Source organism: Mustela nigripes, chromosome 4 (assembly GCF_022355385.1).
Source record: "Mustela nigripes isolate SB6536 chromosome 4, MUSNIG.SB6536, whole genome shotgun sequence".
In the NCBI taxonomy this organism is placed as follows: Eukaryota; Metazoa; Chordata; class Mammalia; order Carnivora; family Mustelidae; genus Mustela; species Mustela nigripes.
In genome coordinates this window covers 185,208,885-185,221,827 of record NC_081560.1, presented here as the reverse complement: position 1 = coordinate 185,221,827, position 12,943 = coordinate 185,208,885, and the positions used below count along the sequence as shown (strand labels likewise).

Here is a 12,943-nt window from a genome sequence, read left to right as displayed (position 1 = left end):
TCGGTCCTGGTTTGGCCTCAAACCTCCCGAGTGCCCGAGAGCCAGCTAGCTGGTCTCCCAGACTGCTTTGCTTTGAGGCATTTCATCTGGTCATGGCACTTTGGAGGAAAGTGAGCCTTTCGGGCTCAGTCAGCACCTCACAGGAACCAGGCTTAGTCTCCTTCATCAGAGTAGATCCAAGGGCAGCAGAGCCATCAGAGACCTGCACACTGTGCCCCCCATGCAAATGTGGAGGATGTCCCTGGGCCTGGGTAGGTCCCAACACAGCTCAACTAATAACAGGTATTTGGGAGACCGTGAAACCAGAACCCCAGGATACACTTGGCTGCCAGCGCTTTGCACCATGACTCCTTTTTCAGAACTTACGAGGGACACACTGAAATGAGGCCCCTGCTTCTGACTGATTTATACTCGGGCCACCAAAACTGTGATTTTTTTATGAACATCCTGATGTTAGTGGGGCTCTTGCTCTAACCAAGCTCAGGGTCCCTGGCATGTCTCTGTCTCCAGGGAGCCCTCAGGTGCCCAGCTGGGTCCAGGCAAGAATTTGTCTCAGCACCGCCAGCTGGGCTATGAGGTCGTGGGAGGAGGGGGGCGGGTTCGGGCTAGCACATGCGCCTGGTCACAGGGATCTCCATTCCTCCCTGTACCCCTTGCCATGTGACTCCCTCGTTGGGAGGGACTGGTCTCATTTCCCAGGTCCTGGTTGGAAAGGTGTGTGTACCAAGAGGGCCCTTCCCATGCACCCTGGAGTGGGTGAAGCAGGGTGGGGAGTCGATCTTTTCATCTCCTGCAGAAGGTCTTGGCAGCCCATCTCCTGACAGCCACTGGGGCCCGTGTGCTGACGCCATGCACGGCAGGCTGTGCCAGTCTGGGCTGTTGCCAGGCAACATTGGTGGGCGGGGCCCACTTAGCTCAGTGCCTGCTGTGCATGGACACTTGCAGGACCCTCGAAGATGGTGTCTGTGCTTCAGCATGGGCATGGGTTCAGAGGCCAGAGTAGTCATGGGTAGGGTCCCCCTGGTGACCACGTACACCTGTCATTTTTTCCCATCACCCGGTATGTGCCTTGAGGGCCTTAAGGACTGACTGTCCCCATCGCGTCCTGTGCCCTGTGCTGGCACACTGGTGTGTTCACTGTGTCAAAGGAACAAGCATGTGACAGAGAAAAGGGCATGTCAGGAAAAATAGGGCTCTGTCACCTTAAGTGAGAGACCATGGGCTGTCTCTAGCAATTGATGTATTCCCTGGATTATTTCGGTGGTGTTCTCCTCTTAATAGGTATCGATTTCTTTGGACTTAGGGACAAAGTGACAAAGAGGGAATTAAAGAAGGTTCCTGGAGGTAGGTTATTTGAGCTGGACCCTGGTGAATGGAAGTGATGAGGGCATCTCAAAGGTGAGAGGAAGGAATTCGAGAATATTCTGAACCCAGTGCAGGGGAAGGGACATAAAACACAGTGTGATGGAGTGAGGGGTGTCAGCGTTGGGGTTGGTTGGGGATTACCCGAGATTCTGATTCTGTGGGATTTTTTGCTGTTATTGGAGGTTTATTGTAGAAAAGAAGGAAGGAAGCAAGTGGTTGTCACTGAGCACCTGCCGGAGCAGACCTTGCGTGGGGAATTGTCGGCTTTTCCTGGTCGAATTTTGTCCTGTGGCTTTATGCCCAGACCCGCATCCCAGCCTGGGGTTCCAGCACACACCTCCCGCCCCCCACGCTCACCCCAAAAACATGCCCTAAAAGAGGAGCTGACTTTCTGCCCCATCACGAGTGGCAAACAAAGCTAATTCTCGTAATAACAGCTGTCATCGTATTTATGATCTAGTTAGGAAATCAAGTCAGGAGCAGTGTGCAAGCCTTTGCTTTCACTTTTCAAAGTGGCTACGTCTTCAGGGGTGCACTGGCTGGGACCGTTGGGAGGACGCTGCTCCGGAAGGCTTGGTTTGGTTCCAGGGTTGGTTACTGGGCTCCATGTCCGGCCTGGGGCGCCCTGATGGTCTAAAGCTTCCGTCTTCCTTTTTTATTTATTTATTTGACAGAGATCTCAAGCAGGCAGAGCAGCAGGCACAGAGAGATGGGAAAGCAGGCTCCCTGCTGAGCAGAGAGCCTGATGTGGGGCTCGATCCCAGGACCCTGGGATCATGACCTGAGCAGAGGCTTTAAGGCAGAGGCTTTAACCCACTGAGCCACCCCTTCAGCTTCCGTCTTTCTACTGAGAGATGGGAACACGCGCTCTGCTTCCCAGGATAGGCGTTGCTGTCCTTCCTTCTGTTGAAATGGTGTCCAGACGTTCTGATTTTCTCCTGGCATTTGTGAAAATGTAGATGCAGGCTGTCTTAAAACACTGCTACGACGTCCTGTCCACTGTTTGACCGGTGCACTTGGGTCCCCCACCCCCTCTGATTGTGATGAGCCAAGTGAGCTCTTTTGATCGGGGCACTGGGGGAGCAGAAGGACAGAAAACTTTAAAGGCAGGAAGCTGTTTCCAAACATAAATTCTAAAACACTCGACAGAAACAACCAACCAACACGGCCTATACACATTGAAAAGTAGGAAGCAGGATGTCCTAGGCCTATTTCTGGCGCTGGTTCTGCCAGAAAAGAGCGCGTAACCCACTAACCTCTGCGGTGTCCCCCAGGAGATGTCGCCTGTGGAAGGCAGAGGTGCGGGCGCTGCTGAGGCTCCGTCCAGGGATCCAGCCAGCACAGGGAAGCATCTCAGGGGCTCTCGTGTCCACTTTCGCTGGCGGAGCCTCCATGGTCTTGCGGCCTTGAGGGCCAGAAGACCAAGAGCTGGAAGGCCGGCCAGAAGCGCCGCAGAGCTGGGCCTGGCCGCCTCCCGAGAAGGAACCAGCGTTGGTGGCCACCAGGCGGGCGGGGAAACGACACAGCTGTCAAGGGACAGGCGGGCAGACCCAGCGCCCTTCACGTGAGCCCGGACTTCAGACCGCCCGCCTCCGCCCCGTCCTTGATATTTACGGAACCCGCTTCTGGGCGAGTGTGAGGCGTTCGGTCTCTCGTGCTTTTCGAGCAGTTTCCTAGGTCACCGTCGTGGTTAGAACGTGAAATGCTTGTTGGTGGTTTGCCCAAGCACTGCTCCGTGGAAGGGCGGGCGGGCTGGTTGGCTGGTTGTCCCCTCCTTGGTTTTCTTCCCTCTTTTTCTGGAACCTTCTAGATCCTCTCTCAGTGTTTTCTGGTCTGCCTTCCGCACAGGGACGTGAAGCATGGGCTCAGGGAGGTGCCGCCTGGAGCCCCTGGCTTGCCATCGGGTTACTCTGTTCCTGCAGCTTTCGCTTGGGTTCGTTTTATTGGCAAGAGAATGTAGCTTGTGTCTCTGGCAGTTTCCAGAAGATGGCTTTTTTACTCGATGCTGTTTTCTGTAGTGAAACTCTGCAGGATTAAAGAGTTAAGTCTGTGAGGCTCATTGCTCTTTCAGAAATTGGTCCCATCTTGCTTTATTTAGTCAACATGGGATTTTCAGAAAAGCGGCTCTCTCCAAAAGACGGCAGTGTGCTTTAAAAAACAGAGCTGCCGGAGTATTTAGGAAAGTGGGAGTCCAGTTCCAGGTGTTTTTACCTCACACAGGAAACATCTGTCATAATATTTGGCAGCTTGTGGAGCTGGGGCTGCGTGAGTTTGGGTGGCTTCCGAGCACGATGTGTTGGGTGACGGAGGGAGACCCAGGCCGCCTCATTCTGGCGTTGGGGGGTGGCGCCCACCTGGCAGCTTCTCCCTGCACCGGCTGCCTCACGTCTGGCATGACCCCTTCCACTCCTTCTCAAAAACTCGTCCGTGGTTTCTTAGGAGCTGCGGGGTCCACCTTCTAGACAGTCCTGCTTCCGTTGGGGAACTTGAACTGTGAACGTGATGTGCGCAAGCCAGGCGGGTCTCCCGAGCCACCCCCGCTGCAGAGGTCCTGCCCAGGCAGCTCTCGGGGTCCCTCGCCTGCCTCTGAAGGGATGCGCCTGCATCACGAATGGGGCCCCTGAGCCCTAGAGCCACACGATGTTATGTTTTTTTTTCTTTTCCTTTTATAATTTATTTTTAAATTTTTTAAAATTTTTCATTTTTTTTTTTTAGCATATAATGTATTCTTAGTCCCAGGGGTACAGGTCTGTGAATCACCAGGTTTACACAGTTCCCAGCATTCCCCATAGCACACACCCTCCCTAACGTCCACCCCCCCGGCAACCCTCAGTTTGTTTCGTGAGATTAAGAGCCTCTTTCGGTCCCGTTTTATGTTTTCTTTATTATAAGATGGGGAGAACAGGAAATGGGTGGATGGGCTTCACCCAACCCCAGGCTTCGGGCAGTTTCTCTCATCAGCTCTCGGCAGGGGTCCCCAGCTCCAGCAGCAGCCCCATGCGCTGAGTCCAAGTTCAGGAGTACTTTCTGATACTCAAGTAGTTAATTTTATAGGTGACCTCGTCAATACTTGGGAGTTTGGGAAACTCTTAAGCAAGTAATAGGATTACTGTGTTAAACAGGTTTCCTTTTCCAGCAGCGGGGCAGAGCCTACCCAGGGTCCGTGCAGGGGATTCTGGAATATAGAGCATTAGCTTTGGCTGAAGTTGGAGTTGGACCTGTGTCCCACACCCTGTGGGCCTGTATAGAGTCGCGTATGGGCAGAGCACCTAGAACGGCGCCTGCCTGGTACAGACATTGGCAGGTGTGGACATCCTCTGATAAGGAAACTGTAAGAAAGACAGGATACCAAAGATGCCTCGTTTCTGGTCACCTCTGCAGGATAAGGACTACGGTTGTCCATCCGCCCAGCCAGTGGGGGAGGAAAAGGTGACAGTGGGGTGTGGTCCTCCCTGAGAGGCCTAGCAGGCCCCTTTTGGCCCAAAACCCCAGGACCGGAAGGGGAAGAGGTGAGGAGGTAGAGGTGGGCAGAGGCGTCTCGAGCATATCTGGTTTTCGGTGTCTTCTCTGAGACACAGAGTGAGAGTGAGACATACTCTGAGGTGTGTCTCGCCCAACCCACAGGCTGTGTCCACACCAGCCTGTCCCTCCTTCTGAGAAGGGTCCCCGGTGCGGTGCCCCATCCTCCCTGGCCTGCTCCTTTCCAGAGGGAAGGATGCTTCAAGCTGCGCCCAGCGGAGGGGACAGCACGCACGAGGTGGGCTGGCCCAGCTGCACCCGGAGATGATCTGCCGTAACCAGATAGCGCTGTTTCCATTTGGTTCGGGCTCTGTAATGTGCGCCTGTCCTTTCTGGTGGATCTTCTAAAGGAACACGTCTTCCGGCTGCTGGTGAGACGCATAGATGCCATCTCGGTGTGGCCGGGCCTGTTTCCTCAGGCCCCTGCCCAGCCAGGCCTCTCAGCCCCTGGTGCCGACGGTGCCAACAGTAGAATTACGGAAATTGGCGCCAGCAGCTCCCTTTTCTACACAGAAACCCAGCGTTGGCACTGCGGCTTGTTAATTTTTTTTTTCCTTCCCATGCATCCCAGGAGGTGGAGGGGATTGGAGGGGGATTTAGGTCTCCTCTCCACCTGCCGGGGAGTTTTTCCAGATAACTTGAGGCTTTGTTGGTATTTTGGGGTCAGAAATGGGGGCGGCGGTGTTCGGGTAACAGCCTGCGTCCTGGGCTGCTTCCCCACCAGTTCTCCAACAGTCAGTGGGTGGACACCGAGCTTGTCCCAGAGTTGAGTTCGTGTGTGCCTCAGGACGCAGGGAGATTGGGGGGGGGGGGCACTGCGCCCCTGAAACTGCCTCGCAGTACCGTGTACCTCCAGCTCCTGGAAACGGACTTGGACCTACTTTCCTCTCCCACAGTAAAATCTCAGTACTCGTTCAAAAAGCAATTTTTCTTTTAACAACTGGATTTTTAAGTGTAAGATTCTAACTGAATCCGGCGCTGAGAGATGCGGGTGAAGACCCCGTTCGTGGGTGTCACGGCTGCAGGGAAGCTCATGATCTCGGTTTCAGATGTTCTCACCGGATCCCACAGTCGTGAGCTTTGGTTCCGGTGTGAGTTCGTGCCTCGGGGCTCCCCTCGGTCGGAGGAGCAGACCCTGCGACTTTGTCCACGGTGCTGCTTCTCGGACCCTTCGGGGTTCATGATTAGGAAGTGTCATGATGCTCCTGGTGGGGAGGTCTTTTATCTCGATTAAAAAACTGGTGCTGCTCGTGTTCCTGCACCCAGAGTCCCCAGTGAGGGATGCAGAAATCGTAATCCATGGGCATACTGGAAAATCGCCTGCAGAATCTCAGAGCGGCCAGCCTGCTGGCATGCTGCTTCCCCGCGGACAGACGTAGAGGCAGGCTCACCTCCGTTGCCGCTGCTCCCCGGTTCTCCTTCGTAACGTGGGGGCTTAGTCGCTGACCTGTGGAGGCAGTCTTAAAATGGTGAATTCTAGATGACCCACAGAGGTGTTTTTTGGTTTGTTTATCCCTGGCAGCATGAAGGGATCTGTATTTTCCGATAATAAAGTAAAAAATGCGTTTGGACTTGAGTGATGTAACTCATTTGACCGGTAACCAGTCCTCGGAGCCAGATTTCGACGTCGCCCGGAGGATCCAGCGGCAGACCTGGCCCATTTCTCAGGGCGCCTCGTGTTCTAGAATGTGTGTGAGACTGCACACCGCCCCTTTCTTATCCCGCCTGCCTGTTCCCATTTAATTTGTTCCTAGCCGTGTGCAGTGGATTAACATTTCATCAGGGTGGATTAAGATCGAATCAGCATTAAAGCGGTCTTTTCCTGTTTTCCTTCTGTCACTTTTAGGTGATCGCGGGCAGGGGTGGGGGGAGGCATCGGGAGGAGGGGGAGGCAGTGCTCATCCCAAAAGTACCCCGGTGAGGACCACGGAGATAAGCCAGAGCTTCCGTGTGAAAGTAATTGGCAGTTGCAGGTTGGCAGGCCTGGCTGGAGCCCTCTGCCGTGTTCCTCCATCTAACGAGATGTCACATGGAACAAAAGCTTTAGGGGTTTTATTTAGCTCCTAATCCCCACGCTGAGAGAGCTGAGGTCCATGTGAGCTCACCCCCTGGAAGGGAGGGGGGCCGGCAAGCCTGGCGCAGCCTCCTTTCTGGGACTGGAGCTGCCGCTGGGGAGTGAGGCGAAGTTACCGTGAGTGTTGTGTTTTGTCTACTAATGTTTCGGAGGATTAATAATTCAGACCGTACTTTGAAATAGAAAACCCCCGGTAGGTCTTTCCTGGCCGTCTGGGAAGGGCTAGAAGGCAGCGGGCCTGTTGGGATGCGTGTAACCGAAGATTAACAGAGACCGGCGTCCTGCCCTGCCTCGGCCTCCGTCCCTCCTTCCCGATGCCGGTCCCCAGCCGCCAGGTCCACATCGGCCGCTCCCAGAGCTGGGATGCCGCCGGCTGGTACGAGGGCCCCTGGGACGTGGCCGAGGCCCCAGCGAGGAGCAGTTCCGTGGCGGACGGCACGGCTGCAGGACCCTGGTACGAGCCACGGGGCGCCGCCGAGCCCTACGTCTACCGGGAGGCCTTCTTCAACTCTGTTGCTGGAGGGAAGAGCCCAGTCACCGACTTCACCTTCTATGACAGCAGACAGGCGGTGATGTCTGGGCGAGGTGGCCTGCTGCCGCGGGATCACTACGGCGACGTGGCAGGAGCCGCTCGGGCACCCAGGGAGGCTCGCCACCCCCGTGACCCGGGACTCGGCCGGTCGCTGCCTGGTTACGGTGTGACAGGTGGCAGGATGTCATGGGATCCGGTGCCAGGCCGGGTCCCTGCCCTGCAGGAGGCCGGCCACCTGTACCAGGACCCCGCGGGCAAAGGGGTGGCTCAGGGGCAGCGGACGCAGAGCCGGGCCCCGTCGCCCACGCGGTGTGGGGGGGAGCTGGCCGACGGCAGGTACGCCCCGGAGGTCCCCGCCCACCTTGCCAGCCAGCTCTACAATGACACCGGCGAGAGGCCTGTGGATTCTGTCCCCGCCAGGCAGGCAGCCCCTACCTGCCTGGTCGTGGACCCCGCCGGAGCCAGCGCCTCTGACAGCGGCACGGGGGTGGCCCCAGGAGCGCTGCACCGTGGCTACGGGCCTGCCCGGGGTGGGGTCCCCTCCAGGATGGCCGATGAGAACTATGAGGCGGACCCGTCCTCCTTCCAGGGGGTCGGGGACAGGAGGAGCGCGCTGCCCGAGTTCCTGGCGCTCCTGCGGGCAGAGGGGGTGGCGGAGGCCACGCTGGTGGCTCTGCTGCAGCAGGGCTTCGACTCCCCGGCCGTCCTGGCCACCATGGAGGACACAGACATCAAGTGCGTCGCACCCAACCTGGGCCAGGCCCGAGTGTTGAGCCGCCTGGCTGGTACCTGCAGGACCGAGATGCAGCTGCGCCGGCAGGGCCGGGGGGCGCCCTCCCCCCGGGTGCGCTCCAGCAGCTTCAGCCACCGCGGCGAGCTCCACGGTGACCTGTCTACGCTGGGCACCTCGGCTTTGCAGCCCCAGCCTGCGGGACCCCTGCAGGCGGGGCACCTGGCTCGCCGCCCCTCCAGCGCACCGTCCCAGCACCTCCTGGAGGCGGCAGCTGCCTACTCTGCCCCTGGAGTGGGCACCCAGGCCCCCCACTTCCCCTCCAGCTCTGGGTACAGCTCTCCCACCCCCTGCGCCCTGACGGCCCGGCTGGGCCCCACATACCCCCCGCAGGCCGGGGTGGCCTTAACTCACCCGGGCCCCGCTGCCCCCCTTCACCCGGGCCCCAGAACCGCGTACTCCACAGCGTACACGGTGCCCATGGAGCTGCTGAAGCGGGAGCGCAGCGTGGCCGCGTCTCCCCTGCCCAGCCCCCACGGCAGCCCCCAGCTCCTGCGGAAGCCCAGTGTCCCTGTGGAGCTGTCCCCACTGCCGCCAGCCAGCCAGAGCCTCCACACGCCTCAGCCGCCCTACCAGAAGGTGGCCCGGCGGACGGGGGCCCCCATCATCGTGTCCACCATGCTTGCTCCGGAGCCAAGTAATGAACCCTCCCTGCCCTTCCTCGCCGGGGACGGTGGTGAGGGGTGGTGCGGGCGGAGATGTGAGCACGGGACTGTGGGTCCTCCCATTTTTGTTGCTCTCCTGCCACGCCTGGGGAGACCAGACCCTACACCCAGGTGCACGCATCTGCTCCCATGCGGCCAGCTAGCCGAGGGGGACGGGTACTCTTGAGTGAGACGGGTTTACGGTTCAGGCTGACCCACGGGAACAGTGGCACGGCCTTCCCGTTCTTGGGTTCGGCCCCAGGTCCGTAAGTGACACTCTCTGTGCTGATGCGACACAAGTGTGTTTCTGGGAAAAACCCAGAAGCCACTCAGAACAGAATGAAGCCCTGGGCTCACGGGGGTGGCCTTCTCTCCATCTCACACCTTCGGTGGCTCTGGGGAAGGTGGGGGTATCTGTGCAGGGCCTCCCACAAATTGGGTGACCCTCACTTGCCATGAGGAGTGTACTGTGGCGTGGAGACGCACCTGTGAATGTCCTGTGCGCAGTATCTGAGGTAGGAAGCACCGGAGAGTTCAAACCGGGTGTGTTTTCCTGGCCTGTGTGTTACCCAAAGCAAGATGACGACATCCCTTAGAACACCCTGTTTCAAAGACAGATGTCGTCTCGTTTTGGAAAACGCAGTTGGGGGATTCTGTTTACTTGCAGGGAACGATACATTTTCAAGTTGAAGACGGAAAGCGCTGTCCTCGGTGGTTCTCTTCAAAGACCGGAGACACGTGGAATTTATTAGATGTGTCTCCTTGGGTTTTGTGGATGAGATTCCCGGTGGACGTTCTCTGAACACCACTCCACCTTGTGTTTTCGCCACAGACCCGTTACTGGTGATTCATGCTCCACATCAGGTGTTTCTTCTTGCCACCCCTTTTTAGAAAACTGAATCCCATTCAAATGAATTTTTTTTCTGAATAACTCGAGTTCTCAGGTGGAGGGTCTGGTGTTTAAAATAAGACGTACCGGTTTGAAAATGCCCCCATCAGCTGTGGGAACCTGATCCTGAAAACCTGAGGGGCTGGGTTGGCTCTCGTGTCCCTTCTGGAGCGGGGGACAGTGACCTCGTGGCTAGCAGGAGGCTGAAACGGCTCCTGTGGCTTTTAAGTTTGATGATACAATATATTTGACTTTTTTCTTCCCCCTCTCCCTCTAATCAACGTGTGGCAGGAGAAATTCAGATGGGCTCGCGGAGAACGTATGCACCTTCTCCCTCGCAAACATTCCTTCTTTGCAACCAACTAATTTGCATGGCGATGACATTTGTTGCTGCAGTAATTTCATCTGATAATGGCCGGGCTTGCAAAGCGGATCTGAAAACATATTCCTTAATTATGTGTTGCTAAGCAACGGGAGGGTTTGGTCATAATCACAGAAAGATTATCTCCTCATTGAAGTCCTGGAAAGGTTTTGCTGAAGGAGGACCTGTAAAATTGCCTTATTTTCTTCTTTCTTCTGTTTATCTTGCGCTGTCTTCTAACAGAAACATTCCCCGTTATTTGGGCGAGGGGTCGGGGGATATTATTTAAGTTGTTTGGAGTAGGATCGTTAACACACTGTTTTGCAGACCAAAGGATATTGATTTTTTGTTTCATTTCTGTGGCAGCCAGCCAGTGGCAAGGAAGCCTGCAGTCGGAAGTCTGCCAGCAAATAAATTTCTCTGTCAGATGATCTGTCCCGGAGCGGTCGTTCTCCTCCTAGATCCTTCTGCTACATTCAGTGTGTCTTTACGACCCTCCCCTGAACATGGTGTGTCAGGGACCCGGGCAGGAAATGGGCTTCTCCTGGGCAGAACTGGCATTGTTGGGGGACAGCCTTCACAGTGTCCACGGCCAGATTCGGATCTCTTGGTTCCTACTGCCAAGCCCCAGTGGTCGCTTTGCCCCCGAGAGGACAGCATGCACACTTAAGGGAAGCACGCCAGCCCTAAAGTCTGGGAACCCAGCATTCCCATGGAGCAGCCCCAGCTAGCCTGTGCGGCCAGGCTGAGCAGGGGGTGGCCGTCCTCAGATCCGGCTTTGGCCGCTGTGGCCATTGACTGCACAGCCAGCACGAGTAAATGTTCATTTTGGTCTTCTCCTAACCCAAAAGGTTTCCCTCTGATCCGGAGAGACAGGGAATGCTCGGGAAGGCGACTCTCTTCACTGTCTTGGGGGAGGCAGTCTGTAGGTTCCCAGTGGGCTGTGTGTTTGGTTCTAAGTGCCTGGTTTGACTTAGACATGCTTTGCGTGTTCTAACACCTCCTTGCTTTCTTCAGTCTGTGAACTACCTGCTTCACCGTGGTTGGCTTTGGGGGTGGGGTAATGGGCTCTTTGCTAGTCTGTGGAGCAGGCACTCCGGGGCGCCAGCCCCATGTGATGGGGTATTAGTGCACGTCAGACCCGGACGAGCCTTGGCATCTGGTGGGTCTGCTGTCACGTACACGCTGACCGGGTTGACAGTGGCCCAAGCTGCAGACCCCCAGCTCTGGCTGCCGCCCAGCATCATCCCCTCCCCCACATCACAAGGTGTCACGCAGCCCTCTCTGCGACCGTGCATCGGGGCGCATCCTGCCAGCAGCGGCGCTGCGGCCACAGTCGGGTTTCTGTCTCCCCCAGAGACTGCAGGGCACGCCGCCCACAGAGGGCTCTCCGACAGCACCGCCAGCGCTCACAGACTCCCACGAGCAATGCGGTGTGGCCCTCACGGCCTGAGGGTTTGTCTCCTTCCAGGCATGTGACCGCGTGCGGTTGGATTTGTTAAGTGTTGTGACCCCCATCTAGTGCCAGGGCCGCTGCCCAAGGGCACATCCAAGGTCTGTTGGCGCCAGGGCCATGGGGAGACGGGTGGTCGCCACCGTGTTCCGGGTCGCCAGAGCTGGTCACGTGTGTGTTTGATGCAGTGCCGACACGCGGTGTGGGCCCCTGGCCTCCTGGCTGGGAAGGCCGCGGGAGCAAAGGCTAGTTTTCAGAATCCGAATAGAGGGTTGGGTGCGTGCACACTTGGGGATTCCTTCCCTGTCCTTGGCTTTCTTGGAGGGACCCTCTGCACGCGACGGGCAGTGCTGGTAGGACGGAGGGGCAAGGCGCAGGGCTGGAGAGGGAGGACTCTCAAACCGCGAGGCAGGAGGGCGGCCACCACTAGACCCCAGAGGCTTCCAGAGCCAGCGGGTCACACCCATCCCCTACCTATATATAGGTAGAGCCAGCCTGGGAGGGCGTGGGATGGGGATCTGGGGACCGTGCCCCTGAGCTGGCACTGCGGGGAAGCGGGGTGATGAGATCAGCCCCTTCTGCCAAAGAGCCTTACTTTGGCAAGATCTCACAGTCTGACTAAAGAGACGTGTAGGGCAAATAGGGCAACGCCTAGGCCCCCCGACATGGAGCACAGACTTGAGTAAGGCCGCCTGGGAGCTTGGTTCTGGCTAATTGATTCTTCAGGTGTGTGTGGGCCCCAGGTCAGCTGTGTGACGCCCATAGCGTGTAACACCGAGTCTGGTCTTGGGATGCTGTGCCACCTGGGGTATCGTCATCGGATGTGGGGCGCTGCCTTCTGAAACAAGGGACACGCACAGGCCCTCCGGGAGCCTGGGGTGGTCTGCGGACTTGGTGTGTGCCGGAGGGAAAGGCAGGGCTGAGCACAAACCCCAGAGCAGCCATCAGACGGCAGGCATCGTGGGCAGTCCCAGGGCGAGGACGCGGCCCCCGCAGCATGAGGGTGCCAAGACCTGTGCACAAGAGTCACCACCGGAATGTCCCGGCTCTGCTCGGTAACTTCCCGGGGCATCTCTGGGGGTTTTTTTCTGGCAGAGGGATTTGCACCTTTGTGGCCGAGGAACTCCAGCCTCAGGGAGCAGGAAGGGGGCTCGTCTGAGGCTGCTTAGCCGAACTCCTCCCTCTTCTCTACAGTGCCCTTCCTCACACATCAAGCCTCGCGGGGAGCTGTGCGCTTCAGAGCTGCTGACGGCCCTTCCTTTCCCAGCAAGGAAAACACGGGAAACGTATCCCATGCCCATAAGATGAATGGGCCA

The 12,943-nt window shown here is 57.4% G+C and overlaps 1 protein-coding gene across 4 annotated transcripts in view; it reads left to right on the top strand.

Moving 5' to 3' along the window:
• Nucleotides 1–12,943, top strand: part of CTBP2 (C-terminal binding protein 2) — a 153,755-nt gene that overhangs the window by 110,822 nt on the left and 29,990 nt on the right. Inside the window, exon 1 of one of the 4 annotated variants that reach the window (XM_059398783.1) lies at nucleotides 7,258–8,917. The exons of the other annotated variants lie outside the window; for them this stretch is intronic. Coding sequence (XP_059254766.1) covers nucleotides 7,273–8,917 — 1,645 coding nt within the window. The 5' untranslated portion in view covers nucleotides 7,258–7,272. Of the gene's footprint in view, nucleotides 1–7,257; nucleotides 8,918–12,943 lie in introns of those variants that run through there. 4 annotated transcript variants of the gene reach the window in all.